The sequence below is a fragment of the Mchenga conophoros genome, linkage group LG17 (genome assembly GCF_057382185.1).
Source record: "Mchenga conophoros isolate Kocher_MC1m ecotype Shallow Benthic linkage group LG17, M_conophoros_male_GT1.1, whole genome shotgun sequence".
Taxonomy (NCBI): domain Eukaryota; kingdom Metazoa; phylum Chordata; class Actinopteri; order Cichliformes; family Cichlidae; genus Mchenga; species Mchenga conophoros.
In genome coordinates, this window is record NC_140542.1 from 10,552,891 (window position 1) to 10,578,941 (window position 26,051).

Consider the following 26,051-nt stretch of genomic DNA (forward strand, 5'->3'; position numbering starts at 1 on the left):
AGAAAACAATAGAGGACAAAATGTAGCATACGTACACAATACAGCACATCCTCAGAGCTGCACATTGATAACACATCACAACTGCCAACTACACAAGTGTAAATCCTGACTAAAAATTGAGTGACATCAATTGTACAAAAGAAAATGGTGAAAAAACCTCCAACGGTTCAGAAAAACATGCCTGGTGGGGGGGGGGGGGGTAATACTCTGGAAAGAAGAGGAATGAAAGTCACTAGAAGAAAGACAAAAAACGTGTGTGCAACTGACACTTAGACAGGTGGAAAGGTAAACAGAGATAGTGAAGATAGGAGCAGCGATACTGAGGGTCGATACATGGGTTTAAACATCCAAAGCAACAGACAATGTACAGGAGTGGATAAGAAGAGAGCGCACACAGGGTGGAGCAGCTGGAGATGAGTGTCAGAGGGATTTGTTAGAGAAGCATAGCAACAAGATTGAAAGGAAAGTTTTATAAGATGGTAGTGAGTCCTGCTGGTTTGGTTTGGAGATGGTGGCACTGACAAAAAGACAGGAGGCCAAGCTAGAGATGTTAAGATTTTCACTAGTCGTGACCAAAGTGGACAAGATTAGAAATTAGCACATCAGAGGGACAGCTCAGGCTGATTGATTTGGAGACAAATTCATAGAAAAAAGGCTGGACATGTTCTGGGGAGGAATAGTGGATATATTGGAGCTGCCAGGCAGGAGGAAAGGGGGGAAGACCACAGAGAAGATTCATGTAGTGAAGGAAAATGCAGAGGGTTGGTGTGACAGAGGAGGGACAGGGTGAGATGCTGAAAGAAGAAAAAGATGATGATGAAACAAAAAAAAAAAGAACAAATAAAAGCTGCAAATGTGAGGTGTTTGGTGGCAAATCGATAGCTGAATGGCTGCAAAAGACAACAAACAGGAGCAGCTTCCAGCTGTCAGCACCGAGTCTCAGGTTTAATTCCAGCCTGGGTAAAATGTATAGCCCTGTTCAATTTCCCAATGATTTTTGTCTTTCTCTAATAATGGCACAATGCCATATAGTAAGTATACTTTTTACTACTACTGTATACAACATTATTCAAAAGTATCTAATCTTTTGCATAAAAGACACAAAAAGCAAGAATAGTGCCATAAAAATAGATGACGCTAGACTCTGACATACTGCAGGCCAGTCTATAAATATCACCAACACGAGCAATGATAACAAACACCCTTGTATGAGTCTGAAGGCCACCTGATGCCAAGAACGCAAACAATCCTCTTGCTAAATGCATGAAATCATTTACACGTAACCCCACTACCCTGCACAGCACCTCCCGTGTGACATGTGAAGAATCAAAATAGCGAGTCTTTTCTGACAATGTGCACGACAGATGAAGGAAAGAGCACCAAAGTCCTGTGAGCCTTTGTGCATGAAGCTAAAACCAGGTCGCTGTTCTGAATCTGAGCCTCGACAATCAGTCTCCTTTCCATCGGACAGCCTTTTAAGTGAAATCATGTCCAGCCTGTCCTTTCTCCAACTACCCCACACCTTCCCATTCTCGATCCCCTTATCCTAGTCTTTCGGTTTGGCCGATCAGCAGAGACGACCGCCCGTCAGCCTCTTGTCCTTCAGTCAGACTTGGCTGCTCCACTGTGCTGGCCTCCAACTCACCTCGTCCAGAGAGACCAAAGCACAGCATGGCAGCATCCTGGCACTAACGCACACACTCATACAACACACAGAAGAGCTTTAATTCAGACAAACGCTTCCTACTTCACGAGTGTGTGTCGGACGGCAGGAAGCCAGCGAGGTAATAGGATGTTCCTTGCTCGCTTTGTAGCGTCTCAAAGAGCTGGGCTAAAGCCAAAGAGTGGAGTAAAAGCACAAAGCCGCACTGAAAACGACGCTGGCTTCCCTTCTTCCCGTTTCATTTAGGGACGACACCTAAGAAGGTGATACAGGGTGAAATACAAAGAAACAAACTGCGATTGGGGTGACTTAGTGTTAAATTCTGCCGCCCAAATGTGAGAATTTCATTTTTTTTTAATCTGATTGAGTTTTGAACTGCTCACATTAGAATATAGCAAAATGTAGCCAGTATCTTAATAGGTGAAGCAGCCACTTACCCAACTGTACATAGAATAACAGTTTTTTAAGCCAACTGTAATCTTTTAGTTGGACACAGTTTTATTGTTATTGTTATTCTCAGACTTTTATTTGAAATCAGAGACTTCAATTTTAGAATAAAACAAAAACAGAAAATAAAAGCACACTTCCTGACATTAGAGGGGCAGTCATCTGTAAAGCACAACAGCCAATCAACAGTTTTATGTGGTGTCTTGTGGAGGATAAGCCCTAATCTGACATCAGACAGCCAACACATTAATCCCATCAGCGGACTCGGGGATTATGACGGTGTGTGTCAGCCAGCGTCTACAGTCAGCATATCGGAAGCGCTTCACTGATGGTATACAGACTGGAGCATGTGACAGCGTATCTCATCATTCATAATTTTCTGTTACTCATATACAGTACACTGCTTGGGCTGTGGTAAACACAAGACACAGAGCATTTCATGTAAAACCCCCACACAGACTTATGCTTTCCTTTGTTTATATCAATGCATTTCTGCAGCTCACAAACTCATCACAACCACAACATTAGCACAGTGGATCACCATTCATTCACATCTCTTTGTGATTTTGATCCACAGAAGAAAAACTGAATGGGAAACTCTCAAAGCAGACGCGAGGCCAACAAACCCCTGACAAATCATATGTGAGTCCATGTGTGCTTTATTTCCCAAGTCTTTCCCCCCCCCCCCCTTTTTTTCTTTTGCATCTCAGGCAACCAAACAGATCTCTCTTTGTGGGTAGCAGATGATCGGGTTACATGTGAGGGCTGAGCAAGAAAAAAGAAAAAGAAAAGGAAAAAAATATGAATTTATTTTAAAATGCAGATAATAATCACTGAGGTCAGCCGGAGGAGTATCATCTTGGGGAGATGAAGTGCTCCCTCCTCCTCCTCCTGCACACACACATATACAGAGAGAGAGGGGGGGAGTGCTTCTGGTAGCCTTTCTGGTTACACAGCTCGTAATGGCCAACACCCAAAAAAAATACAGGATGGAGCCCCACCGCAAGATTAATTTAAGCTAAAATCTGCATACACTGCAACTAAGAAACACTATTTTGAGAAAGGGATGGTAAAAAAAATCATCTTCTAATATCGGCTGCAGCTCGTGTTTGACACACTTGTAACATTTAAATGTTACTCACATTTTAGCCATGATTTCACTATAAAGGTAGGACACACACGGCGTGAGGTCCACATGTAACGCCGTATGTGTGTCTATAATAACCATGTGTTCCTTCCAGTAACATGGAAGTTGGGACAAAAGGCTGGAGAGCTGGCAACAAAGGGAAGCGTTATGCCAATTAGTAAGTGAATCAAACGGCTGTGAAGTTGCGATTCGTTTAAAAGGAGACCGAGCAGGACAGTGGGCTCTCTCCCCTCCACCCTCCAGCCGGGAGTCCCTGCCAGAAACTGGGTGTAACACATGTAAGAAAACCGTCAACATCCAACTTAGTAAGTTGCCAGACAAACAAACAATTTTTTAAAATCAATTTACCACCACAGATATTATTAAAGCTGGCAAATAGCCGGGTGGTGGAGGCAGCGTGACCCGCACCCCGGCTCGCTGTCGTGGCCGTGTGTCTGCAGCCGTGCCTGCCTATTGTTTCCTCCGCTGTCACAGCCGTTAAGGTGCGCCTCGGATTAGCTTTAGCTTTAGCCTCGCCGGCTACAGCACCGCAGCCGACCAGGCTAGCACCAGCGCCTAGCCGCTCTCCGCGACACAAAGCTAAAAAGGTAACACGGCACCTTTCTTCCGCTCTATTGCCCCAAAGTCGCGGCGGTGTCCGGGCCGAAACACAAAGAAAACAAGTCCAGCACTTTCTCACAAGCACACTTAAAAAGAGTTGAAACGTACCCAGAGCTCCGTTCCCCAACTCATTGCGAAATCCTCTTTCTGAGTTCTCCAGTACTGGAAGCAGTTTTCCCCCCGCTCAGACTCTCCAAACGGCCGCCGGGATTCGGTCCTTCCGACTGTCTGCCGACTGAACTCACACTCCACCTCCTTCACCTCCTTCACCTCCTCCTCCTGAATCAGCAGGGACGCCCTTCCAGGGGCCCTGGACCACAGACAATCTACAAAGAGAAAAACGGATTTATGTTCAGTGAACATTTTTAATCAGGTCTTTCATATTAAGTGTATTTACCTGTAACCAACAATAAAGAAAGAACAGAGTAAAGCAAAAATACAAATAAAAAAAGACACATTTTCAGCAGCTCAGTTTAATTCAAACACTGATTAAATGTATGAACTGGATACAAACTCGAGTATAGAAATGGAATGAATTATTTAGTCGGCATAATACGAAATGCTGCAGGAAAAAATTACAAAAACAGATTTTATGGTATGACAATGTAATACATTTTAATTTCAGTCATTTTCATATTTCACGAAGCTCTCTTTTGGCGCATTTGTTGACTGGTTATTTAAAATTAATTAAAATAAGAAGTAATTTACATTGTCCCATTTTACTGGCCAATAAAACAAATATTTAGATAAATATTTTAATTTCGTTTGTCTTTGGTGTATTTTAATTATTATTTTTTTATTTGTCCTGATCTCTTACCATATTTCCATCATTACACATCATTTCTATAAAGCCGGTTGTTATTGGTGTTAATAATAAATTAATTTATAATTCATTATAGTTCCTTTTATTTCAAAAAGTCATGTTTAAAGCTACGTGTTTGGATAGCTTTATTTTTGTTTTGTTTTGCTATTTTGACATCAGCGCGTATATTAAAAGTTCGTACGAGGCAAAATATTTATTTGAAAAGTGTTGAAAAGTATCAGAAAAGTATTTCTGATGACCTAGAGCATTAAAAACGCTTTAAATATAATCCGTTTACAGTTTCTTTAATAATGATTTAGTGGTTCCCTCTAGCGGCCAAGATGAATGATTACAGATCTTGATTTATATATAATTAATAAATAAATATTGTAAATTTTTGCAAGTTGAACCTGGAAATAATCCAAAAGGTTGAAGAATTTAAATACTACGTTTAAAATTAAAAATAAATGTTTTTAATTCTGCTCCATTCCTGTCTACATAGTTGCAAATTCTGCTGCATTAGACTGGCTCTTCACAGGTTTGTTGCCATAAATCAGCTTGATTTATCATATTTATTTGCTGTTAAATTTGATAGTAACTCACGTTTCCACCTGAAAACTTTGTATTATGTAGGCATTAAGTTTAAACTGCTGGCTTGAATCTTTCTGTAGAAGATTAATACCGCAGCAGGACAAACTGCACCACAGAGCTTGGCAAGAACTAAAGGCCAGTGAAAACTAAAAATTACTGACCTCAGCATGAGGCCTCCTTATAATTATATTGCTTACACGGATACAGTGGATATAAAAAAAAAGTCTACACAACCCTGTTTAAATGCATCATTTTTGCGATGTTAAAAAATGTGATCACAATGATTCAAAAGTTTTCCCACTTTAATGTGACCTGTAATAATTCAACTGATGAACAAATGTGTTAGGAGAAAATAATAATTTTAATAACAAAAAATGTTTTTTAAGGTGTATTTTTGTCAGAAAACACTTCTGTCCTGCAACCCTATCACATAATTTCGACATATGGAAATACATGACATTGTTGCCACGTGTAATACACATCTAGTGCATGGCGAGTCCCCTGGCAGCCTCACTGACCAGTATTCATCTTGGCTTTTAATCAGTTTTGGGGGGCATCCAGGTTTTTCATCCCATGTTTTCTCCACTGGGTTCCACAGTATATCCAATGCTGTGGAAATTTTTTGTACCCTTCTCCTGCCTGATACATTTAAACAATGAGATCCTTTGATGCTTTTTAAATCCCTGCTTGCCCTGCAGGGGGTCTTTGTTTATCCTTCAAGCTCCCAGTTTGGGGGTCCCTCCTGAGTGCTCCATTTACCACGGGGATCACTATTGCCTTCACCCTCCACATCTTCTCTAAGTCCTGTGTGTTTCTCAAGCTTCTTGCGTGAGTTCTCTCCAGGTACATAGGCCCATAGGAGTGAATGTGAGCATGAATGGTTGTCTGTTTCTATGCTAGCCCTGTAACAGCCTGGGGACTTGTCGTACTCTGCTTCTCAGCTTTGGAAGCTGAGATAGGCTCCACTGCGTCCCTGTTTCTTTGCTCAAATACTGCAGTAATTTAAGACCAGCAAAAGCAACAAATGATCAAATATGAAATGTTTTATTGACACTTCACAATACATGAAACATTGCTAAGGCAAGAGGCAAAACAAATTTCCCATGTCTAGTCATAAACCTAATTCAGTAGCATAAAGGCACAAATTACACTTATAGTAAAAGTAGTAATTATGGGAGCTGCTGGGTGAGTTTTTAATAATACCGCATGATATTTTTTACACCTGCAAAATAATAAGAAACTAAAGCTTTGAAATGAACGGAAGAGAGTAGAGTAGGTAGATTTTATTTGCCTCCAAATTATTTTGGAGTGGAAGTAGCAGCATTACCGTCTAATCCAAACTCCGTAGCGGTTGGTGGCGGAATTGCGCCACCCTACAGTATACCGCGAGGAAGAAGAAGAAGAAGAAGCAGCAGCATCTGGAGGGGGATTGAGTTTCTGTTTGGTTCTGATTGGCAATGCACTTACGAACAATTAAATAATCTGGAATTTATTTGTATGACAGATATGCACCGCTACACTGCAAGGTAAGAGGTGTTTATATGTCCCCCAACTGTCATTTATCAGCAGACTGACCTTTGGCACACTTTGCAACTGCTGAGCTCTGGTGGTGCATTAATTTCTGATAAAAAACAAAACAAAAACACAACTGTTGGCACATAGAGGTTAACGCTTCAGCAACACTTTGCCGTTTAATCAAATTTGTTCAAGCTCATAAATATTACAGACTTATTTTATTTCTTTTTTGCATTGGGGGGTAAAAGTTCCAAAGCAGCCAATCATATACATGCTAACGCATGGGCCAATCATCGTCCCTGGCAAAGGATTCAATAGAAAACCTGGCTGATGTCAGGTTTCAGTGTAAATTAGGGGGCTCAAATTTGCGGCCCGTATGTTGACGTGAAGAAATATGCAATTTGGCCCTTGAAGTTACTTTTTGTTTTGTTGTTGACTGAAATGTTAAAATAAGTTCTTTAAAAAGTAACAAATTATTAATGAGCAGGAAGTACAAACATGTTGAGGGATTGGCTGTGTTAGTTCAGTGAGAGTTATTTGTAAAGAAAACAATTTAAGTAGCAGTTAAAAACTAATGTGCACACTTATGTCTGCATTTTTATTTTGTTAAATACAAAGAAAGTTATAGCAGAAGTGCTGCCACATGTGTGGCCAGGAAGAGAGCACTAATTTGTTTATTTGGTAGTTCAATGAAAGGCTTCAGTTAGTTAAGAGCAAGAAGAACAATAATTGACAACAACAAGAACTAGAATCAGCAAATCTAAGCTGATGTGACCAAATGAGGGAGAACCCAGTCTATGTACCATTACAGCTTTGCCCCCTCCAGGAGCAAAAAAACCCCCAAACACTACTGCAAGGGTGTCCAACTCCAGGCCTCGAGAGCCAGTGTCCTGCAGGTTTTAGATGTCCTTGATCCATCACAGCTGATTTAAATGGCTAAATTACCTCCTAAACATTTCTTGAGGTTTTCCGGGGGCCTGGTAATGATCTAATCATTTGATTCAGGCGTGCTGACCCAGGGTGATATCTAAAACCTGCAGGACTTCAACCCTTGAGGCCTGGAGTTGGCACTACTGCATACAAAATCCTGGAATTAAAACAGTAATTTGAACTCTTCAGTGTACTGTTGGACAATAATTTACTCTCCAGATTTTCATAATCTTTTTTTTGCAGTTCTCTCTTCTTTTGTTGTCATGTTGCAAATAAGTCTTTAAATGTTTTTTCCCTGATTCTTGTTTAGCAGGTTTGTTGAGCGGTACTGGCAGCGTTCAGTCTGCGGTATGAGCTCTGTTGCAGGGAGGAGGAGAGCCCTGCCGAGTGCCTTCCCTGTGCTGGACCTGCCCCTTCTGCCCATCCACAAACACATTTATGAAGCAAACCTCAGAAATAGCAACGCCTGGTGTAAGAAGTAGGTTTTGCTCACACATTTGCTCTCACATTTCCTAGTGTATTAGTATGTGCTTTGTTGCAATTTGGTGTTTCTAATCAACTATTTTAGATTTATTAAGTGGATTTTTGTTTGTTTGTTTTTTTAATCTCAAAATAAATTCCCTGCTTGTTTGTGTGTGACAGTGTGTTGCCAGATCTGCACATGTTGTCATTCATTATCCCTGGTTATCTCCATTTATTAGGTACACAGAGTTTAGTGAGAAGGTGATGGAAGGGGGAGGGGAGAGGGCCATAGCCAGACACACTCAGAGAAACAGGAAGTTGCTGGTCAGAGACAGGCTTCGCCTCCTATTGGATGACGAGGACTTTCTGGAGCTGTCACTATTTGCTGGTTTGGGTCTTCCGTACGGGGACATACCTTCAGCCGGCAGTATGACTGGTCAGAAACGACTACAGATTAGTGTGACCGCAGCTAAATACCCTCATTTAATTTCTTTATTTCAGATTGTCTTCTGTTTACTCCACATCTTCTGGGATCCGAGTGTGACACTTTATGCATTTTTTTTATTCGTCTGTACAAACATCATTCAGGCATCGGCAGGATCAACGGTCTGTGGTGTGTGTTTGTTGCCAGCGACGCTACGGTGAAAGGAGGCACATCGTATCCTATCACGGTAAAGAAGAATCTCCGAGCGCAGGAAATAGCAATCAAAAATCGTTTGCCTTGCGTGTACCTGGTCGACTCCGGTGGAGCGTTCCTGCCGCTGCAGGTTAGCGCACGCACACATAAGCACATCTCCGATTTAATATGCGTAAGGGTTCTACCTTTAGAGTAAGTGAATGCTAGTGGAATTTATACTGACTGCTGTTTCCTCGTCTGTGTATAAATGTCCAGTCAGAGATTTTTCCTGATAAGAATCACGGAGGAAGGACGTTTTACAATGAAGCCATCATGTCTGCCATGAAGATCCCCCAGGTAAGGATGAGCTAGAAGGCTTTGGTCTTTACATAGATTATCATTCCTGTTTATAAGCTACACTTTGCCTTTAAAATGTTTCATATGCACACACTTGTTTTCTAAAACATTCTCATAATTTGTGAACTGTTGTGCCCCTCCAGGGAGACCATAATCTGAAGACCGTGACTCTATTTAAAATTTTGGCATAATTAATCTCCACAGGCAGAGAATTTTTAAGTCTAAAAATGAAGAGAGAACAAGTTACCATTGTTAAGTTCTCATTGTTTTCTTTGTTTTTGCTTTTGGTTTTTTCACTATTTCAAATTGCAGTTCTGATATGAAAATTGATCATCCTAAAGGTAGCTGTTGTGTGCGGGTCATGCACGGCGGGTGGAGCTTACATGCCCACTATGGCGGAGGAAGCTGTAATGGTGCACAGAATAGGAACCATATTCCTGGGCGGACCGCCACTTGTGAAAGCTGCCACTGGAGAGGAGGTGACGCCAGAGGACCTGGGAGGGGCCAGGCTCCATGCTGAGTATGTGTGTAAATCTAATCAGTCCTGAATAGTATCAGAAGAATTAGTTCATATCATCATGTATCAAGTTACCATCTTGTTCCAGAGTGAGTGGCTGCGTGGATCACTTTGCCTGGGAAGAGAAGGAGGCTTTTGATTACACTAGAAACATTATATCAACCCTCAACTTCCTGCTGCCTGAGGAAGAGGAGGAGACAAAGAAGAGGAACGCAGAGGAGGAGCCACTGCACAGTCTGGAAGAGCTTTTAGGACTCGCCCCTAAGAGTTACAACTACAGCCTGGATGTTAAGATGGTACAATGTGACGGACACAAATGCACAAAGTGCTCTAGTCGGATGAGTTTGTTACTCTTATGCTGAGTTGCGGCTCTGTGACCTTTAGTTGGTTGTTTCTGTTGTTCTGCCCAGGTAGTCAGTCGACTGGTAGATGGGAGCCGCTTTCTGGAATTTAAAGCTCGCTATGGAACCTCACTCGTCACTGGCTTTGCAAAGATACATGGGTAAAAGATATAAACACAACCAATACGCTCACTGAAGTCTTCTTGTAGCACATAAACTCTGATTGTTGACATTGTGTTCCTAATGTTTTTTGTAATACTGAGGACACAATTTACATTTACTGCAGTCCTGCTTTTTATTCTTGGACTCAACTAGAGTAGCTCTGCATGATTATCTAAAATAATCCTTATTTATCCCATACGGGCCATGATGGAGCTTCTCATCTCACCCACTGCCTGAAACAAGCACTTGCCGTTCCTTTCTCTTCCCTTTAAACCAGCTTTCCTCTGATTGGCTGCCCCTTGTGTGCAGTAGGTGGATTGATCTGTTGTGTATGTTATAGCCAGAGTTGTGCGCTTGAGAGGGCCAGATTAGGGAAATTGGCTCACACTGACATCAAACTGAAACAGTAGCAACATTTTCTTTTAAAAGCGTTGACAGTAGCCTGAAACCCGAGCTTTCATCTAGTAGCTTTGCTAATATAATTTTGGTTTCACTTTAAAATATGATGTTACACCTGTTACATGTGGCTGATAATGAATACCTTAAGTAATACTTCACCTAAACTTAAGGTAATTCTTTCTTTGTGTTCACTGCGTCAGTCACCTAGTTGGAATTTTAGCGAATGATGGACAGCTGTCATATGAGGCCACACTGAAAGGAAGCCATTTTGTCCAGTTGTGCAACCAGAGAGACGTCCCACTCCTCTTCCTCCAGAACACGGCACCCACTGCAGCACTGACACTGTCCACAAAACAGGTATTCACTCTCACTTCATTCTCACTAAAAACAAATGCACAGGGACTCAAGTTTGGGAGAGTTTAGAATCACTTTGAGTCCCCAGTAAGTGTAAAAAACCATCCCAAGTACCATTTATTCATGTGTGTCTCCCAGGCAGAGATGAACAGTAACCATCTAAAAGCTCAGGGTTCAATGATGTCAGCAGTAGCATCCGCCTCTGTCCCCAAGATCACTGTGGTGATTGGTGGTTGCCATGGTGCAGACAGCTATGCTATGGTGAGCGAATCAATTTATTTTTCAGTCTAAAGTTTGTACATGACCATTTTCAGATCATTTTTCTGTTTGTTAAACCATGTAACACTGATCAATGAATCAAACGTGATATAAAAGGCACCTAAATTAAGGGATGAACCAGTGTTGTTCCCATATAACAGACAACCTGGCAAAGAGTCCATTTTTAATGTGCCAGTGGGTTTCTGGTCGCCTCTGCAAAAACAAGTGACGCAGTTTCACAGGCATAAAATAGTATTTTTACAGGAAGAAGGTGCTTCCTAAAGAACTTTTAAACAAAAACTTGGAATATCTAAGCTTGGCGTGAGGTGTGTTCTTAAAAAAAATCTGAAGTGAAGGACAAAATAAGTGACATGCCTGGAAAAAAACTAGAAGATAAACAAATGTCATAGTTTGAGAATACATATCCGGAAGTGATGTTAGGGATAACAATGATCCCAAACATGCTGCCATTACAGTAAAAGCATTTCTGGATAGGAAAGCAAGCAATGAAACTCTATCAGTCATGTCATGGACTGACCTGCCAGGAGCTCTGACCGCAACATGACTAAAGCCGTGCAGGATCATCTTGACAGTGAACAGAATAAAAGGCAGCCAACTTCCAAAAAGATTTGAATGTCCTTCAACTATTCCTTAAGACTGCTTAAAGACACAAGACAGCCTCAAGTCTCTACCGCAGAGAGTTTAGAGAAGATATTAGTGGTGCAACGGATCACAGTTGATCCGTAATCCGAACCGATCCCACTCCACGGTTTGGCACGCACGTGATTCGAAAAAGAAGAAAAAAAGTATGTGTATAAAAGCTATTGGGTTGTTTAGCTGCAGACGGGAGGCCGTTTTCCGTTGTGCAAAACAAGGGTTTTAAACTAGTCAACGCGTTAGTTGACGCATTGACGCCGTGCAGCCCCACGCACGGGGCGATAACTAGTTAACAGAGATTTGCCGCATTAATGCAGTTATGGCATTAACATCATTTTAACGAGATTTACTCTGACAGCACTAGTTTAAACTATGATGAACGTGCTTGAGCCACGCTATGATATCCCGTCGCGCGTCCACTTCAGTGACAAGATCGCTCCAAGCATGTATGAGCAGGAAAAGTTTAAAGTTATAACTGAACTGTCCCAGGCATCTTCTGTTACAAACGGGTGGACCTCCAGGGCAACGGAAAGCTACGTGACCGCTCATTATATCACAGCGGAGTGGGAGATAGAAAGCCCTGTACTGCCCTATATTGCATCTTAATTTGTTTTTATATAATTGCGTGGAATGAGTCTTGAGTGGAATGCTTTTTAATAGGCAAAAAATACTTAAATAAGTAAATGGCGAGTTAAAGTTTTGTCTTCTTCTTTTTTTCTGCTGATCCGAAAATTGATCCAATCCGTCACGAAAAAAAACGTGATCCGAACCGTGAGACTTTTGATCCGTTGCACCACTAGAAGATATGCAAAAAAAACCCAGAAATTGCACATAATGATAATTCTTACCGATTCATTGTAATCTTGTAGAATGTGGCTTACAGTAATAATTCCTTCTTCGTTCCTCACCAGTGTGGCCGAGCATTTGATCCTAATTTCTTGTTCCTGTGGCCCAATGCCAAAGTTTCTATTGCCCCTCCGGGTCACATTGGCTCTCTGCTTCCCCTTGATGGTGAGCAAGAAGGAGAGCAGAAGAAGCAGGAAGAGGAACTAAACAGGATGTTGGTGGAAGAGAGTTCAGCTTTCTTCTCCTCCAGCAGGATGTGGGATGATGGAGTCATTCTGCCGCAGAACACCCGGAAGGTAAAAATGACCCATTTTTAAGGGATTATCTGTGTCTTTGGGAACATTCGAGAGCACATTTAAGAACGCTTCTTTTTTGTTGTTGTTGTATTTATTGCTTTTTGGTTTCAGGTTCTTAGAGACGTTTTGGACATCATCAAACAGCAGCGGTATCAGCTGTCTACAGAGACTCTGCAATCGATACCTCTGCGTATGTAGAGGCTTCTGTCCCCATCAGATTTAACTGCTCCTGTTGGACTCACAACAATCCCGTTTTCACTTGTAATGGAAGAAGCTTCTCTGTAAATTTGTTGAGGTCACCACAACAAATATGTAATCAATCCTGTGTACTGTAAATGTAGGCGCTAGGTCAAACCACTCTGGAGAGAGGGATTTAAATCCTGCACAGTTCCTCATCAGGTTTTGATTGTCAGCACTTTCAGACCAAGTTGCAGAACAAAATATTTCTCTGGGATGTTTACACACAGCAGCCTAGTGGTGGATCATTCCTCACACAGAATGCCTGACAGCGAGTTGATCTATAAGCGATTCAATCAGTTCAGTTGTTTGTTCTTTACAACACAAAGCATGAACAGCAGTGCATTGGCTCCTTTTACCTGTAGCCTTACACGTAAAAGAATGATTTCCAGTTTCTTTCTCACAGTGAGGATTAATGCTTATTAATATAACATGAGCATCACTTTGGTACTTAAGCTACGTATCTGCATTGGATCAGAACTGGAAAAGTTGGATCAGTGCAGCCTGCATTTTGGTTTAAAATTAGTTTCTTCCTAAAAAAAAAAAACAGTTGCCTAGAAACGTGCACTCTATTTCTGTCAGTTTGTTCCAAAAGAAACCCAGTTTAGAAAAAAAATTATAATGTAACTATTGTAGTACAGTTTTTAGTTTAATTATCATGGATTTTAACATTTTGTGTAGTCATTTGTTTGTAATGTTTTGAGGAAGAACACAGAACACAAGTTTTGTTTTTTGTTTTTTTTATTAACCAAAAAGTGAAATTACACATTCACATAAAATTTAAAAAACTCATCTTATATCAATTAAAAAACTACATGTAATATGAGACCAGAAGACACGTACATGTCGTTGGTCAGTGGGAGTGCTGATGCCAGGGTGGTATGCTGCTGAATAAACAGAGATCTGCTTTAGTTTAATAACCCAACATTTGACCTGCTTGTGCAAGCTGTGGACCTGCAGCCAGCTTTATTTCCAATCGTAGAAAAATAGCACTGCTTTTATTTGCATCTACATTTTTTTCTTCTAAATTCAACAATATAATTGGCTTATAAACAGTGCTGCATATACATGAAGGTCAACGATAAACAGCTAGCTTTCACAAAGCACTGTGGAAGTTTGATTATACTCCATATTTACTGTATTTGGTGCCAAACTAAGTTGTAACAACCACAGTGTGTACACAGAAACAAGTTTAGGAACATATATGTATAAAGTACAGTTAATCCACAACTATTCATCTGGTATTATAACATGCTGTTGATTTTCTAAAAAGATGTTGAAATCTGAAGTTTGAATGCAATGAAGAGTCAAATTTAAAGTGATATCAAAAGTCCATACGCAACAAGCAATGGTGCTTAATCCAAATGACATGGATGCACCAATATATAACTCTTTTCTAATATCATGTTAATCTCAGTTTTGGATTTTTAGTACGTGGTCAGACCCATATCCTGCTCATCATATAATTTTACTGGATTGGTAGGATTACATGTTTTTATAGCTCACATTTCCAAATGTTGCCTCAATTTTGTGATGAGTGATGAATGTATGCACAGATTTATTTTTACAACATGTGTTGTCAAAACAAATACACATTAACAGTTTTTGTATTTGACCAAAATTGTTTCAAATACCTGTAGCAAAAATACCGTCTGTGTACATTTGTGGATTTACAACAACAATTACATAAACATAAACTGATTATGCAGTAAATGTGGTTGATGTAATGCTTCGCTGGGCTTCTTCTCACCACCAGCTACAGCTACAGGAAAAATAGAACCAACATGCATTGTGTGGCCAGGTAACATATGACAGAGACTGCTGAAGATTTTTTTTTTTTTTTTAGCAGCATTGTAAAGCAATGATGGGGTTTCATTTCCATAAGAAAACTCGTCTATGGTGGGAGAAAAGAGCCAGACTGGTGTATTTCATGAAGCACCTGTTTGGAAGAAACGCAGCTTCATGGCTTGTAAGTCCCATGCAGGGTGATGGGGATGATAGTGTTGACCTCTGCCCTGGCGAGCTCTGTCAGGTTTCTGGCATCCAGCACCAGGAGGGAACCTGGTCTCTGCGCACCTGGCTTTACCACAATGCTCAGCAACACACCTGTAAAACCCAGACACGGGAGGCAACTGCTTGCGTGTTCTACAGCAAACGTTCATAAGGAAAAACGCAAAAAAGTTGTTTCAAATGAGCGTAATGTGTCTACAGTTAGAGTTTGGGTGTGTAAAGATGATAAAATATGTATATTTGATGCTGAATGAATGAAAGAAAGGATACGTTTGCATCCCATATTTAGGTTGTGTCATCTGTGCTAGGCAGAGATTTATGTAGCGCTAATAAAAACTTTGGTTTGAAACATACATTACACAAAATCGACTTGTATATCAAACACTTGCCAATGTGTGAATGACTGCAGTGTAGCTTAAAATGTAGCTTTACTCATCTAATTTTCCATGAAAACTTAAAGCATTTACAGGAGTTCCACTTACTGGACATAGAAAATAATGCGCCTTTGGATGATAAACTGTATATAAAAACATGGAGGCGGTCACTTTACCCATTGAGCATATTCTAGATGATCCTTGTTCGTTTGTTTTTTTTTTACTTAATATAATGACAACAACAAAAATGATAAGCATCTAATAAAGAAGACAATAATTTAATAAATTAATTTCATGCTTGATTCAATATGATCTGAAAGCCACAAACACCCTGAAGACCAGTGTTAGTGTGTAATTCTGTGGGCTAAGATGTGAGAATGTGTCCTACCATCATCCTCCTCTGTAGCTCCGGGTGACGGCACAAACAGTGGCTCTGATGGGTAACTGTCCTCCTCCTGCCACACCCAGGTCTCTTTGGTCTGCACATTCAGCTTGACGATCTAAAGCAGCAACCAGTTGCTTTTAATGTCTTGTGGAGTTAGCTAACGTCACGGGCCCTGCAACTGTCCTCGTCTCCTGATGTGTTCAATGAAAACCCTTCTTACCCTGTCAGGAATGAAGTGGTTGAGTCCCAGGCCATAGGCGAAGGAGTACTTCTTCCCACAGCACTTTGAATAGTTGATCTGTGGAAACTCGAAAGCTGAGAGAGTGACACAAGAAAAGAAATGAATATGGGCACATATTTAATATGTTATAACAATCAGTGTATTATGTACCCTTCAGGATACACATATTGGAATATACAGAGAACATGTAAACTATAGTGTATATGTGATACCCTGTCTTGGTCCAGAAAACAGCACTTCAGGTTCGAGCCAGATAGTACCGTCGCTGTGAAGAACGGCGGTCGCTGTAGTGTACGACAGAGATACCAGATTCTTCCCCCGATCCTCCTGAAAACACACACAAAGTTGTGTACAGAATACCGTGGAGCTTAAAGATAAAGAGATATCATTCCTAGGTTACAGTAAATGTTTTGGCTTCATGCAGGGTTTTTTTTTAGGGTTGAATAAATATGGAACGACAGAACATTTTGTTGTCACAAATTAAAATTATTTGTGATGCTGCACAATTTTCTCAGATCTCAGATCTTGTATGTCATATTACAACTAGATTTTTATTTGGGCTATTTTGTTACTTCCTGATATGACAAACAAGCTAACTAATTGATCAGTCCAATGTTGTAAATCCAGCTCTATGGGAACCATTACAGTAAGGATCTAATAAAAGAAATACAAAGTAAAAATACAATTTTATTTATATAGCACTTTTAAAGGTAAATATCTCAAACTGCCACACAACAAAATGCTGAAAATACAAAGATAAAATTTGCCCCAAAGCAAGTTTTAGCCTTTCAAAACAGATCCCATTATTTCATTATTTTCTGATTCATGAATGTCTAATACCGCTCTCACAGTTTTGATGAAGAGTTTAACGGGTGAAACAAAAGGTATTTAAATACATTATTAAGTTTTTAAGTACATTTTCGGTTACACAGAGAGGCTAATGATTGTTATTCCCAATTATACTATGATATAATATAATAATAATAATATAATATTGCATCTAATATAAGTAGATTTAATTTAACTTGACCTATATTCAGATAAACAGGTACACATAAATAACAGTGACAACACCTTTTCCACTTATACTGTAGTAGCAAAAATTGGCTTTAGAGGCTGTGAGCTGACCAATTAAAACTGATATGAAGAAACGATTCCATGAGTCCATTAATCACTATTTGTCATTTACAATGTTTCTGATCAATCCTATGACATATTAGATTAAAAAACTGGTAACACTTTATAATACGACCTGTGTATTAGGTGTAAGTACCCTGTAATTATATGCAATTTGCAGGCCAGCGTTTGGAGGAAACAATGACACTGTAAGACCCACGACAAAGGTGCAAGTGTCCTGTACTTATGTGGAATTTGCAAGCAACAAGTCAGGTTTTTGCAGGACAAGCCAGGACCCTTACTGGATACTCGGTGGGAATTGAGCTTGCAACTCTCGCTCTAAAGGTTTGTAGTCTTACCACTACACCATCTAGCTGCTACAATACCTAATACTGTGTTGTTATAAAGAATTTTCTTCTGCATTTTAAAAAATGTGGCCTGCCTAATCAGTATGATGGATCCTGTTACAGTGCTAAATAATCACTATTAATGATCAAACATATAACTGATGACATAAATAACTTGCACTATCTCTGTGTGTAGACTCACTCTGTGAATATCCAGTGGAAGGACATATCGTCTGACCTCAGGCTGTGGAGCTCGTGCAGCTGCTTTCTTCACCTCCTCCCACTCCTCTTTCACATTAGCCAGGTACAGGTAGTTATACACAAATTCATGACTGTAAAGAAACACAGAGAGAGTGAGAGAGAGAGAGAGATGTCACATAATTGCATGTAAGACACTTGCACATACACACAGCTTTACACTTACCCTTTCCACGCGCAGAGATCGACAACGATGAATCCTTCGTCTTCATAGGCGTTAATATGGTGAAAGAGGTTGAATGCTGATGTTCTGAACTTGTGACTACTCAGATAACCCGCTGGCTCTTTACTGGCCAAGTGGAACCATGTCTGCAGCACACAAACACACATACTCACTGACCAGATGATACCAAGCAGACACACATGACCAATCAATTAACTTTTTCCCAGGAGAAGGCTCAGAAACTTGGAGCAAGCAGGTGACTTTAGTAAATAGCACAGCTGTGTGGCTTTTAGTGAAATTAATGCAAAAGAGTCCAAAAGATCTAATATAAATTATATTCAGATATTGCAGGTGTTTGTAACTCCAGCATTCAAGAACAGACTGGATTCCAGGGGCCTTCTTTAATGCCTGTGCCCTGCCTACCCCCATGCTGGCGTTGGGCTCAAAGCAGTCCATGTATGTGGCTCCTCTGAAGCTCCAAGCTGACAAGAACTTGAGCAGGTTGATCTTCACCGGCTGCTCCACGAATACAAAATAGTTGTCTGTCATACCGAAGCTGGAGACAGATAAGCAAAACAGTGAAAGACACTCAGAGGCAAAGCACAGTTCATCTTAATGGTAAAACGTCAAATACAAAGAGAAAGGAACGAAAACAAAAACCAGGCTTTGTGTACATGTATGAGATAACTCTGTACCTGTGTACGTAGGAGGGTTTAAGCCTCTCACTGCTTGGCAGCTGGACCAACACTTGGGACTTCTCTATGGGGTCTGATTTATCTGGAATCACAGAGATACAAACATATACATTGTTCCTGACAATTTTATTTGAATTCTCTGCATTCTGCTTGCTTCAACTTTTCTTTTAAACCTTTTTCTTTTTTTAAATCTTTCTCCTTTTTTCTGTTATCCACCGTTTTCTTCTATCCTGTTCGCTCCCTTTTTATCTATCATATTCTTCTTTTTTCTTGACAGTCTATCGTCGCGGTAACAAACAGTCAGTGCTTAAAAGCTTATCTGGAAAACTCAGGCATGATACTCCTTTCAAACCCAAATCTCTATAAGATAAAAATTTACAATATAATTTAAAGGTCAATAAACATCAATAAACATAATAATAATAAAATAATAAAATAATAATCAATTAAAACATATCCATTGATAGTCATTGAGAGTATTGTGTATAATGAACTCACCTTTCGGAACAGGTGGGATCTTAACAATGTTATAAGCCAGACTCATGTTCTTGCCAAAGCAGTTGCCAATGTTGTAGAGCGTGCCATCTCGTTCAGTGTGGGGGTGGGCGGTCACCCCATTCACTGAGAGGTACTTACAAAGATCCACCTATTGCAAATTGGAAGACATTCAAGTTGAAAGCTAAATATGTAAAATCACAACCGGAAACAGTCATAGATGCTGCAAGGAAAGAATAATAAAGCAACTGAAAATGCAGCAATGTTGAAAACTAGAACTCTTCCTTCTGGCATATTTGGGGAGGGTATAGGTTTAATAACGCTACCAGAAAATGACGATGGCTCTAGCTTACTGTAAATTTAAACCAATCAGCTCCCACCTTTTTTAATGTCTCCAGTGAATCAGGGTCAACTTTGGTAATGTAGTTGGTCTCAGTGACTGCGTAGAAGTCTTCACCAATCGGGTAGACGTTCACTAAACAGTTATCAGTCACTTCAATGCCTCTGAAGTAAGTAAAGAACCTGAAATTACAAGCACGAGGAAAACTTTATATTAAACCAACCGTTTCCCTAAACCCATAGTAATAATACAACAACACAGGCACAACATGATAAGATCAGTGTATGTGAACCAAAAGCTCAAGTTTGACACTGTTTTACTCCGGGGATTTGTAAAGCATCAAAGAGGGAGGATACCTTAATATGGTCATCTCAGGAACCCCAACCCAGCTACTGGTAAAACTACCTGTTTCTGATGAAGGTTGAGTTACAAGGAGGGAGCTAAATGGATTGTTTACAGTGTATGAGCTGAGAGGATGCACCAAGGCTCATTATAATATAACATGGATATTTATTAGAATATTGATAGTTATTCATAACTATGACTCATGAAAACTACTATATGAAGTTCCAGAATAAAAATATAGCACTGGGAATGAGCACGGTTCATTTAAGAACACTGAAAGGGGATATGTGGAACATAAATGACAAACACTAAGGATTTTTTTTTAAATCTATAAATAGATCTTGAAAAAAAAAACCCCAACAGGTTTCTCCATTTGAACGCTTTCAACATCGTGCACTTCACAACCACAGGAATGTTGGACGCTTCCAGTCTAACTGTTCAGTACAGTCTCCTGGCCTCAGCTTCGCGCCAAATGAAAGGTTTTATCTTCTTATCTTGTTTTTTTGCAATACATCAATAAACCAATAATAAAGAAATAACCGTACATTGACAATTGATTAAATGGAAAATCAAATGAGAAAAGCACGTTTAAATGCAATCAAGGAAGCACAATAATTCAAGTCATATAAATAAAATGTTTTTTAATTGAATTGCATATTAAGTTATTTATTTATTGAGCTATTTGTTTTAATTCGACAGCTTTTGTACAGTGTAATGTTCCTTTTGTGTGCATTTTAGGGCATGGGTTTGGGATTACCTTGAGAAGATGTTTTTGCAGGGGTCTGGGTAGGCTGCCGTGCCAAACTCAGTGATGACAACTCTGTTCTCTGTCATGGCCCGAACATAAGCATCTGTCCTAATAAACCTGAGCACAAACATCAACTAGTATGTCAGCTGTTTTTGAATCCCACTCATATTACTTTAAAAATTTTCATTGTGACACGTGACTGAAATCTTTGAAACACAAAAAGCCTTCTTCATTCGTTGCCTGTTTCTTTGCAACATCCCACTTTTCCTCAGCTGCAAAGAACTCCAAACCAAAATCAGATGTCATAAAAACCCACAACTGGAGCTTGGAGCTGCTGGGAATATGAGAACCAGATTTTCTTCTTCTTCTTTTTCTTTTGTGATTTAAGAAAAAATGCCTTAACGTCCTGATGTCAGTACAGCTAGAAACGTACGTTCTTAAAAGGTATTTCCTCAGAATACTGCAACTTGAAATATGAAATATAAAAATAATGTGCTCTGCTTTTGTAGATTAATCCGTTTTCTTACTTCCGGTAATAAGTCACCTGACCGTTTTTCAGGTCAAACTTGTGGATGAGAGCCTGTCCATCAAACAGGTGCTGGAAATGTTCATCTCCCACCTCGAAGAGACCTGGACCCATCCTCAGAAGACTTCCCCCCAGCCATGACGGGATAACACCTGCAGTGATAAAACCATCAAACGAAGCCGTGCACATCCTGACCACATGATGCCACATTCTGCTGTCTAAAAACTCAGACTATAGGATTCTGTCTACACTTGTTTTCACACTATGCACATCAAGTGGTTAGTATCAAACTTTACCCATTTCTAACACCCCAGTGTCACTTATAACACTACAGTATTTTTATCCACAAGACTGATCCTGGCAGTAACACCAAAAATGCATTTTGCGTAGATGGGTGAACAGGTCAGGCCTGAAGCTGAGTATATCTCAGACTAAGTCAGACTAATGTCTTCTCTCTATTTTCCTTGCATCAAAGGATTTACTTTCACAGTAGCCTTTATGTTAACCAATGTACAACATTTAGTTCAATCAAAAAACATTACACTCCATGAGGCAGTACATATACATGCCACACATATACATATTTATATTTATTCGTATATGTTACATAATAATGTTATTATAAATCCTAACTATTGATTTTCTTAAGTATTATGTTCATTTTATTATCCTTCTGTGATAGCAATGTTTGTGTCTTTCGCGTGTCATGTTCAATGTACGTTACCTGTGAGTAACCTAATGGTCACCAAAGGAGTTTTATTTGAGTAAACACTAAATACAGAACTAACAAATAACTATACGTAATTTAAAAAAGCACACTTGTGTAGTGATAATGCTGGCCAGTGTATTTTCAGGCGTTATGCTACTATGCCGTACATATTTATTTTAGTGTATATTAGATGATTGCGTTAATATAATCCGCTAACTTGTGTTTATTGTTTCACTATGACTTTGAAATAGGCAGTGCACTTGTGGATGTCATAGGAGAAATGCCTTTTGCAGATGTTTCCATTTGACATTTCAGATGATAAAAAAATAGGAGAAACCGCACGCTTGTGATGAAATTTAGTTGTTATATCAATGCAACCATCAGTGGAAGTTTTCAAGAGAGGGGTTAGAAAACCATAAATGTAGATTCCATGTGAGGAAACACAGCCAGTGTAAAATGCTTTAGCCCTGCATGCAATCTGAAGGCCACCAGATGGGGATAGCTGTGGTTACTGAAAGTGTTCAGGTCCCACAGCAGTCTATGGGAAAAGTCTTCCCGCATTCCCCTGTGTTAACCCTTTCCTGAGTTTATGGGCTCAGTCACTTATTTCATGAAGAACAGTGAAGTCTATTTTGTAAATCTTGGTTATACTATGTTTCAGAATGACATGTCAATTTGTTGATGACTTGTGATTGACAAGTAGTTAGGGAGAGAGCAATCACACCTGCCCGTGTTTGTCGCACCTGCTTAAATTTTTGGTGACAATGAAAACACCAATCATGACGTTTCAAAACTGCACTTTAGAAATCAACAGATGACATTGTGACAGTAGCTGTATGTCCAGTTTTTATACTGTGCATGGCCTGGATCCTTCCCCTCCCCCTTTCCTACAGTCCATCATTGTAAACATATGCAGTGACATGACCTGAAAGTTGTTGCGCAAGTTATAAAAGCAAACCAATATACTTTTAAGTTTAGAAAAATGGGCTCCCCCTTGTATACCTGCCATTACCTGCCACCTTCACACTGCAAATGTGAACATATAATAGAAGAGTGTGGCACATTGTTCTTTGCTTCTGCCACTCATAAGTAATAGTCATCAGATCATAGATGCAAGTTTACGGAGACAGGAGATCTGTCACAGCTAAATGTTCCTCAGCAAAATAAAGAATTTCTAATTTCCCACATGTGATCCTTGATTTGTTCATAATTGCCCAACCTGTAATGATAAATCTTTAGAGGACTCTCATAATATCTAAAGCATATTTAACTGCAGATTATTCATTACCACTAAATCAGAAATCTCATGAACACTGGTACTGGAGGAAATTTCAGGTGATTCGCTGTCTTGGAACCATAAATGTTAGTGATTAAAGCCACACTGCCATCGACACAGCCATGCATTGCTACTTGTTTTTTGTCAGTCGCTCTTTCCTACCAGTGATAACTGCTGGTATGGGTTCATTCAGCTCCTCCACAGACTCAAAGATCTTCTTGTAGCTGGCAGCAGGATGCTCCACGCTGCAAACAAAATACAAAAAGTTTTTCTTTTTTGGACTTCAGAAATAATGAAATATGTCTACAAGTTTTCTCAACTGCTTGTTCCTTGTTTGTCTTGTTAACAGCCAGTTCGTTTGTCGTTTGTTGGATATCTTACCCATTGTCCTCCCCTCAAAGGGAGGAAGTATGTAATTGATTCCATTTGTTTGTTTGCAGTCTAGCATCCATAGCTGTCAAGATATCATTTCCACATTTTCTCAGACGGTAGATACCAACAACAGCTCGAGCTGATTTACTTTTTGTGAAAATCAGGTCAAAGTCCAGGTCACACTGCATTATATTTCCTCAGCTGTCTTCAAACTTCACAGAAGTACAGTGGGCCTCCTCTGGGGGTTCTGAGTGGTCTTGTTTTGTCATGTATTATTATTTTTGTGTTTTCTTACATTTCTCTATTCCTTTTAAAATCAACATTCTTTCTCACAGTTTTGTTTTGCTTTGTTGCATTTGTGTAGAAGCAGGGCTGAAATTCTTCCTCAGTTACTGGGCCAAGATTCCTTCAGAGTACATACATCAGCTTTTCTAAGCTTTTCTAAGATCCATCGAGTATTTTACTACAGCACCAGTGACTTACTGTGAAATTTCAGGTTGAAACTCCCGAGGTAAACTGTTTGAAATCTGCTCCGATGACTCATCATCAGATCATTTCGAGCAGAGCAGAACAAAGCACGTCTGCCAGCTGCTTTCTGTTATGTTGTTGGGGAAAACCAGCAAAACCCAACCTTGAAAAGTCATTTTCAACCTTTCAAGCTTTTGTCTTCACTGCCATGCATCTGAGAAACTAAAGAGAAGGTGTTACTCACCGGCTGACCATGCTGCTACGCTCTTCACACACTTTCACACAAGCTGCTTACAAAAGAGGCTCTGGCTGGTATTTAAACCCTGCACAGATTTCCTGTGGTAAGCAATGGAAACGGTGCCCCATCCACCCTCCTCTCCTTCTCCCCTCCCCTTTTCCATCCCTCCTCGCTCCCCGTCCTCCTCTCCTCCTCCTATTTTCCCTTCATGCCTTTTGCTCCCCCTTTTCAGCACCCCTTCCCAAACCTCTTCCACCTCCCCCCAAGTCTTAACCAGAGCTGAACAAGCCAGCTTTGTGTCCTCTCCTTTCAGACGCCAGGCCCCCGGCTCTTTGCAGAACTTTCTCCGGCCCACCTAAACAAGGTCTGGGAACACAAACAGTCACCAGTGATGTGGGTCAAACTAGCAAATTCAGCCTTTAAAAGCAGTGTGTTTGAAGGTGGATATGCTTGCAGAAAGAATCTTATCTAATTAGTTCCAGACAGCTTTGACAAAGGCTGAGAAACTATTTTAATTAGCTACTCAGTGAGGAAGGAGAGTAACACACACACACACACACACACACACACACACACACACACACACACACACACACACACACAAATGGGCTGCATTTCATCCTGCAACAGGTGGAATTCTTATTGGTTTGAGATGCTTTCCCTACCACCTGCGGCTTGCAGTATCACAAGAAATGAAGGTGGGTAAGTCAAGGAACCGTATCAAAGTGTTTCTTTGTTTGTTTCCTAAAAGCTGATAGCTATCTAGACAAGACTTTTGGGTCTTGACTGCGATCGTAGTGTTGCTGTCTACTGGAGCTCGTTCAGTTGCATAATCTGACAAACATTAAGACACAAAACAACCATTTATTTTGTGATTCAGATTTAGTGAATTTAATTCTAGTATTTTAATAATCTGTTGGCACAAATTATCAGGCATTTAGCAACTTATTGTCACATCTAAATATCTCTGCTTCTGGATCACAAAATCCAACAAGACAGCAGCCAAAATGCTATAACCTACGTTTTTAAGGCAGAATCCAGAAATCAATCGGAAATCATACTGTGTCCATCCTTTAGATACATGATACTTCTTCCATGGCATAATAATATGGTTGTTATTATTATGCCATGGAAGAAGTATCGTGTAAATATTGGATCACAAGAAAGATCACGGAGGTAATAGAGGACAATAAAAATATGAAATTATGAAGCCCGCCAGTTTACACATTTGCAAATAATAAACTTTGTGGTTTAATTCTGACTGGCTACACTCAGATTATAGTTACTTCTAACAAGTAATAAAAAGTTGAGAAACTTCGGGCACACTGAACGAGCTTCTTTAGCAGCGGCCTGGCTGCCCGTGTTTGTTCTGCCTGCTGCTTTGTGAAGCAGCTTTTAGGTTTAAGGAATATTCAGGATATTAAACGCATCTAAGTGATTCTCTATTATAATCTTCCCACCAGGAGCATCAGAGTAACGTAAAAAGAAGTAGGTAATATTACCTAACTGGTGGCCAGGCAGATGTAATCGTGTACCTTTATTGCTGTCCTGTCAGTACAAACACTACTGAAATACTGGACAGCTAAACAAGTTTATTCCCAGGACTTTGCAATGGAAACAATGTAGGTACAAAACACCGATGATGAATGCATGTGTGGTTAAACATGCACACGCCATCTGATCTGAGGTAAGCTCAAACATATCAGGGGAGAAGTAATACTTCATGCAGCTTAAGATAAATAAAAAAG

General features: G+C 40.0%; 3 protein-coding genes across 10 annotated transcripts in view; 1 reads left to right on the forward strand and 2 right to left on the reverse strand.

Moving 5' to 3' along the window:
• The window catches only part of fnbp1l (formin binding protein 1-like), a 60,363-nt gene extending 56,223 nt beyond the window's left edge, over positions 1-4,140 (reverse strand). The window contains exon 1 of one of the 4 annotated variants that reach the window (XM_085251766.1): positions 3,966-4,140. In XM_085251766.1, coding sequence (XP_085107892.1) covers positions 3,966-3,989 — 24 coding nt within the window. In that variant the 5' untranslated portion in view covers positions 3,990-4,140. The remainder of the gene's footprint in view (positions 1-3,965) is intronic. The other 3 variants (XM_085251764.1, XM_085251763.1, XM_085251765.1) reach the window with 3 other exon arrangements.
• LOC146555096 (putative methylcrotonoyl-CoA carboxylase beta chain, mitochondrial) lies at positions 3,479-13,927 on the forward strand. 4 transcript variants are annotated; one of them, XM_085251762.1, is made up of 12 exons: positions 3,479-3,562; positions 8,006-8,173; positions 8,397-8,593; positions 8,746-8,924; positions 9,050-9,130; positions 9,472-9,650; positions 9,736-9,943; positions 10,058-10,149; positions 10,750-10,906; positions 11,042-11,164; positions 12,730-12,960; positions 13,072-13,927. In XM_085251762.1, exons 2-12 carry the CDS (start codon positions 8,046-8,048, stop codon positions 13,156-13,158), a joined length of 1,662 nt encoding a protein of 553 aa, XP_085107888.1. In that variant the 5' UTR covers positions 3,479-3,562; positions 8,006-8,045; the 3' UTR covers positions 13,159-13,927. The 4 variants fall into 4 exon arrangements, with proteins under 4 accessions (XP_085107888.1, XP_085107885.1, XP_085107886.1 ...); XM_085251759.1 differs by lacking the exon at positions 3,479-3,562 and adding an exon at positions 6,643-6,776; XM_085251760.1 differs by lacking the exon at positions 3,479-3,562 and adding an exon at positions 6,646-6,776 and having other exon boundaries at positions 8,009-8,173.
• Positions 13,928-15,157: 1,230 nt separating this feature from the next.
• LOC146555097 (retinal Mueller cells isomerohydrolase-like) lies at positions 15,158-24,425 on the reverse strand. 2 transcript variants are annotated; one of them, XM_085251769.1, is made up of 14 exons: positions 24,310-24,425; positions 23,388-23,470; positions 21,242-21,392; positions 20,724-20,831; positions 19,662-19,803; positions 19,285-19,432; positions 18,787-18,868; positions 18,515-18,647; positions 18,095-18,237; positions 17,909-18,002; positions 16,420-16,534; positions 16,187-16,281; positions 15,970-16,081; positions 15,158-15,303 (listed from the first exon to the last, which is right to left on the reverse strand). In XM_085251769.1, exons 1-14 carry the CDS (start codon positions 24,318-24,320, stop codon positions 15,158-15,160), a joined length of 1,563 nt encoding a protein of 520 aa, XP_085107895.1. In that variant the 5' UTR covers positions 24,321-24,425. The 2 variants fall into 2 exon arrangements, with proteins under 2 accessions (XP_085107895.1, XP_085107894.1); XM_085251768.1 differs by having other exon boundaries at positions 17,873-18,002.
• Positions 24,426-26,051: the final 1,626 nt, after the last annotated feature.